The following is a 6,000-nucleotide window of genomic DNA, read 5'->3' as shown; positions in this document are numbered from 1 at the left end:
AAAATTGTATGTATGTTTTAGATAATTAAAAAGTTCTGAATGTATGACTAATTTTGAAACAAAAACACTTTTGACACTTTGTAAAATACTTAATTACAAAAATATCTCTTTGAAATTTTAAGTATAATCTACTTTTATTTTATAAATTTAGTATTACCATGTTCTTTTTACTATTTTACGCATGTGGGGGATTTAGACAACTTATCTCTGAATGGTAATATGTTTGTTCAGAAGTGTAAAACTATTCTAATCTGGATGGTCAAGAAAGAATCAAAAGCTTTATCTGCAATTGAGAATAATTTGGAAGCTATTTAAGAAAGAAAATGACCAATCCAGGTAGCCAAGACTTGAGTTTATTTATTGGATTCATATCTCCCTTCTTAAAAGGACATTTACAAACTCGATTTCAAAAATAAAAGAAATTCTTTATGACAAATTTCACGTTTTAATTTCAATATTACAGGTATGTTCTTTTGTGATAAATTATCAGTTGAAACTGTTCCAGTGAAATCTGGTATCAATTAATTTAACACTTTATATAAGAAATAATAAAACATTTATTTTCAAGTCTTACATATATTACTTAAAATAGATACAAAATTCAGTTTTTAATTTTTAAATTGTATTGCTATTTCAAGCTACCTTAAAGTAAATACCTTAGTGGGAAAAAAGGTTTAGATTTTCCTGAATAAGTATGACTTAAAACAAATACTCTTAATAACAGTCCACCATATGTTATTTACTTAGCAATTAGGTAGGTCAAATGATTTATAAAATTATCTTGAAAGGAAAAAAGTAATATTTGTCGGGCAAGTAAAATAATTTTCGAGACTGTTATAATATGCAACTTAGAATCAAATTCGAGAACTTGATTGATAAGAAAATCTAACATTGCACAAATTCATAAATAATTGCTTAATTTCCATCTTTAATATTAACCTGCATTATTGAAGCACACTGAAAACAATGAGATGAGATAAGGTAGAAAAAAATTATACATATGATCGTTTGCTTGACGGAAGCATTGATTTGTTAATATACTTTCTTACACACATTTCCCTGTCCAAAAGTATAAACTTGTTTGTTTTCCATATATACAAGTATCCTGTGAAATCCTGGATTCTGAGAAGAACAAGTTTGAGGTATAGCCTTGAATAAAGCATCAAAATGCGTAATATTTTTGGCTGAGATTCAGCAAAATGACTGTCGGCAGAGAAGAGCTGATCGGAGTGTGCTTCCAAAAGTCTTCCAGATTTTTGCCCTCTGAGAATTTTGTTGGCGACATCAAATAATTGAACTCTTCAACATCAATATATACAAAGGCATTTTATTATTAACCAAAGAGAGGGGCTTAGAGTCATCAGAAATTACAACTTTATTTTTTCATAATACATATATTTATTGCCATCAGCGTTCTGCAATTCTCATAAAATTAGAGTCAGATGGAATTCCGGGACATGTGCAAGTTTTGGAAATGGACACAGGTAACAGTATAGAACTGTACACAAAATAATTACAATTTATTAAACACACTGTTTTAGCACATCCTGGATGGATGAGAATGAGCACCATATTTTTTATGAATATATATTTTTCTCTTTTTGTTTTCTACAGCACCAAAGAAATTCAGATAGGAAAAGGAGAGATGAGAATTGGGAATCAAGAATCAGCCCTGTTTCCATCTTAGCCACACTAACTTATATCTTTATGATTTTCAAAGCTTTTGTCATGTGATTCTGCCCCCACAAGGGCATCGGTATCTCCTAAATGGTACCTGCATATGTAGCAAGTTGTTTTCTATACCATCCTTATTCAAAACTTGCATGTGGCACAAAATGGGTTGGTGGCACCAAGGTATATTTTCTGTTGATTTCATGTGTTCTTTGTCCTAATCTTAGCCAAGAAAACAAACGGGACCAACTTCAAATCCGAACTTCTGATTCTGATCACCGAAGTCATTGATCATGACATCAACAATAGGTACTTGATCAATTTTTGGTGTATTGATTTCAATGACAGTCTTTTCATAGCCTTTTCTGGACTGTAAAATAAAGCAGAAATAAAAAGTTACACAATCATTTAATATTTTTAAGTGCATCTTAATTTTTCTTAGGCTTCTAGTGGAGGTAAGAAGCTGAGAGAGAAGAGAATAGAAAAACAAATTTTCTATTATCTATATAATAATTCTTATTACTGAAATAGTTCTAAATTTTGAACATTGATTACTACATTTAATATTTAGCTATAATTACTTAACTATGATAGAGCTATATATTTCATAGTTAAAAAGAATCTTGAGTTAATAAACACAATATGAAAATTGATGTTGGTATTGAATCCTCATATATATATATACATATATATATATTTTTTTTCTTTTTCTTTTTTGAGATGGAGTCTTGCTCTGTTGCTCAGGCTGGAGTGGAGTGGTGCAATCTCAGCTCACTGCAACCTCTGACTCCCAGGTTTGAGCCATTCTTCTGCCTCAGTCTCCCAAGTAGCTGGGTCTACAGGCATGTGCCAAGATGCCTGGCTAATTTTTGTACTTTTAGTAGATGAGGTTTCACTATGTTGCCCAGGCTGGTCTTGAACTCCTGACCTCAGGTGATCTGCCCACCACGGCCTCCCAAAGTTCTGGGATTACAGGGGTAAGCCACAATATCCAGCCCCTCCTGTATAAATAATACATCTTTACCATTATAGTTAAGATATACATGGTCAAATTCTGTTACAGAAAAATTTGAATACAGGTTCAGAACTATAATGCAGAAAATCAAAAGTCAAAAAATTTCTTCTGCGATATGTTAATTTTATGAATATTTAACAATAAACTATATTGGAGAAGCTTTTCCCAACTCTTTCTCCATTCATTTGCTTTATTCTCTCTTCTTTATTCTACTTGCACTACACTCATTTTGAGGAAAACATGAACTTATTTATCTATAATTGTGACTTCTCTTTAGTCATCAATATTTGGCTAAAGCAATGAGCTTTTTAGGGCACCTATTTATTATTTTCTTACATAAAATCTTATGTGAAAAAGGTACTTCTATAAGATAGAGATAACAATAATGATAGTGGATCTCAAACTGATATAGTACAAATTAACAAGTTTCTTATAAAAAAATATAGGGCTAAAAATTACTGATATTATAAATGGTGTAATAGTGATTCCTTTATCTGTCATTTTAAAATCACCAGTAAGGAGGCAAATGACATAAGGTTTTTTATTTTCTTTTTCATTTTAGGAATAACTGGCTGTGATATGATTCAAATGTCAGGATTAATAAAATAACATAATCCAAGATTACCTTCTATTATGCCTTTAAAAATGTTTCAGAGTGTCTATGAGCGTAACTGTGTGTGTGTTAAGATTACTGGTTTCTCACATACCATAGTTTAACATGTCAGGATTAAGCATCAAATGTTAATAACAACTGACATCCATTTCACGAGAAAAATCTGGCTTAGGACCAATTGAAACGGTGACATATTGCCTCTCATCTCTGTGAAGGCAGACAAGCAGAACTTATACTCACCGCACAGCCATCATACAGTGCTTTGATGAAAGGGTTATTGTCATAGGACATCTCCTCATCATTCGATCCCAGGAACCGAAGGGCTTTGTCATAACTTCCTGATGACACATCATACCAGGCTGCTGACTGATGACAGTGGTAGGTGAAATTTTGCCGAGCAGAGGCAGTCAGAAGTTTCAGGAATGTCATTTGCACCATATTGATGGAATTTCCTTCAACATCTAAATATGAAAGCTAGGAATAAAGGAATAAAAAGGCACCTAATGACTCTTTTCCTCCTTTATGCTACCAAGAATAACATCATCGTCCACAGTGAACTGTGATGCCAGAAGCATGTAGATGAATCAAAAGTCCCATGTTAACCTAATTGAAAAAAGTGTACATTGAGGGTCAGAAGACCCAGAGACAGGATTTTGTGAATTGTATCCCACCTAAGTTACTGTAGCCGCTGCTTACCTTTGAAACAATCATGTTATCTCTATGTCTTAGTTTCTTAAACAGTCAACTCTATAAAAAATGCTTTAGTTTCCAAGAAATGTTTCAGTATATTTGTGCATCTTTTTGAAAAACAAATTGGTAAAATAATGAAACAATGAAAACCAAGGAATCTCAGAGTAATGCGAAGATTATCTGGTTTTATGATGTTTGATTTTGACTATTCCTTTCAAACATTTCAAAATGTATCAGCTTTATCCAAATCTGTAAACATGTTCTTGCACTTTTCATTTTTGGGGCAATAGTTCTCAAAGGTTATTAATATTTTCAGAAATGCCTGTTTGTCTATTTTTAGATGATGTTTGTACTCAACATTGTATTGCTAGCACCAAGCATAATGTGCAAGACAAAACAAGTTAATACTTGTTGAGTCAATACTTATTCTGTAATTATAGCAGTAAAATAGTCTCAGTTGTAAATTATTAACAACTATCTCATATCATCTTTATAAATTGTCTTAGTTTTGATAATTAAAATATCTGAGTTCAGCTGAAACATATACACTTAAATTTGAAAAAAAAAAGTTAAGATGTTCACTTAGATTATAGATGAGGTTAATGTAAAGGCAGTTATCTGTTACTTTCTTCCTTAAAACAGATTTACTTAGTTCTTACTGAATAGCACATCAGATGATGAGTATTTTTGTGGGGTTGAAGAAAAAATATCTACTGGGAAAATTTAATCCACACAGATAGAGTTCTATCTGTATATATTTTTAAACTTATACAAAGATAATAATGTAATATGGATGTTTAATATGCAACTGGAAGACTATAATAGATAATTATAACTACAGTGGAGAGAGTCAATGAAAGTGGTTAATATGCATGAGTTTGTATAGAAATAATAACTATATAGTCATAAATGGATAATAATAGCTTTTCAAAGAACATTAAACAACTGAATAATTATCTGCATAATTGGAAAACACTTTAAATTCAATAAATTCTAAATAAAATACTTTAAACACATGTATATGTTTAAACACTTTTTAAATACGAATTTAACTTTGACATCTAATCTTAAAATATCTTTAGAAAATTATTGAAATGAACTGGTAATTGTACAGAAATCTTTAAATTTGTGCCAGAACAATCAGAAAAGTTGCACATTCCAACTTACTGAAATGAAGAACAAAGAAGGAATTAGGTTTCAAGTAGATAGAAAATGAAATAATAGGAAGATATTAAGTAGATATTATATTCTTTATACCTGACATTTCTAACATAATCAATTTTTATGATGTTTATCTCAGGTACTTAATAAATTGCATGATTTGATCCTTGTTTTCAGTAAATTTAGCATATTTCCATTTACTTTTATACAAAAATGTTAGGTTGCTTTAAGATACCACAGTGGTCTAAGAGATATTAGGTGGAACAAACTAGAGACCACAGGGAATCCTCCTTTAGCATAATTTAGACTTTCACTGTTAAGGTCCAGAAATACATAATTAGAACTTCACTTCCTGAGTTTGTGAAAAACCATTTCATGTTGAGGTAATAACATACCAGTTTTCCCCTCTTAAACTCACTAAACCAACTTCCTGGTTTCTCTTTTGGCCATGATGAAATTCTTACCTGTTGTAAAGGAATAGAAAAGTTAGTAAGTAGGTGAAAATTTACAGTATAAACAGCATTTTTATAGACATATAATTCATTTTTAGTAAGACTGAGAAAATAAGGAGTTCTTAAAATCATTTTAAAATGATACAAATTAGATTATACAAAATGAGATAAAGAGAAAAATTTGAGATAGATCCTGTAAATTCTATGCGTGAAGATTGAGCCATTTCCTTTTTGTTCTCTTCATTGGCTCTAAAGGAAAAGGGGAAAGACGACCTGGTAAAGGCATACTAAGGGTTGCAGGGGACATTGGTGGAACACTCAGAAACCCTTTGCAAAGGAAATCCTCCAACTGTCAGTCAGTGTCATCAAGCAAGGCAGGTACCGTCTTCACTCCATAG

At 31.3% G+C, this 6,000-nt stretch overlaps 1 protein-coding gene across 5 annotated transcripts in view; it reads right to left on the bottom strand.

Moving 5' to 3' along the window:
• Positions 1-337: 337 nt before the first annotated feature.
• The window catches only part of COL11A1 (collagen type XI alpha 1 chain), a 220,374-nt gene continuing 214,711 nt past the window's right edge, over positions 338-6,000 (bottom strand). For all 5 annotated transcript variants that reach the window (XM_015432036.4, XM_015432041.4, XM_074027435.1 and 2 more), the window contains 3 exons: positions 5,546-5,614; positions 3,540-3,773; positions 338-2,041 (listed from right to left, as the gene is read on the bottom strand). In XM_015432036.4, the coding sequence (XP_015287522.3) occupies positions 1,895-2,041; positions 3,540-3,773; positions 5,546-5,614 (450 nt within the window). In that variant the 3' untranslated portion in view covers positions 338-1,894. The remainder of the gene's footprint in view (positions 2,042-3,539; positions 3,774-5,545; positions 5,615-6,000) is intronic.

Source organism: Macaca fascicularis, chromosome 1 (genome assembly GCF_037993035.2).
Source record: "Macaca fascicularis isolate 582-1 chromosome 1, T2T-MFA8v1.1".
Classification (NCBI taxonomy): Eukaryota; Metazoa; Chordata; class Mammalia; order Primates; family Cercopithecidae; genus Macaca; species Macaca fascicularis.
Note: the sequence above shows the minus strand (reverse complement) of the source record. Positions and strands in the feature narration are given on the sequence as shown.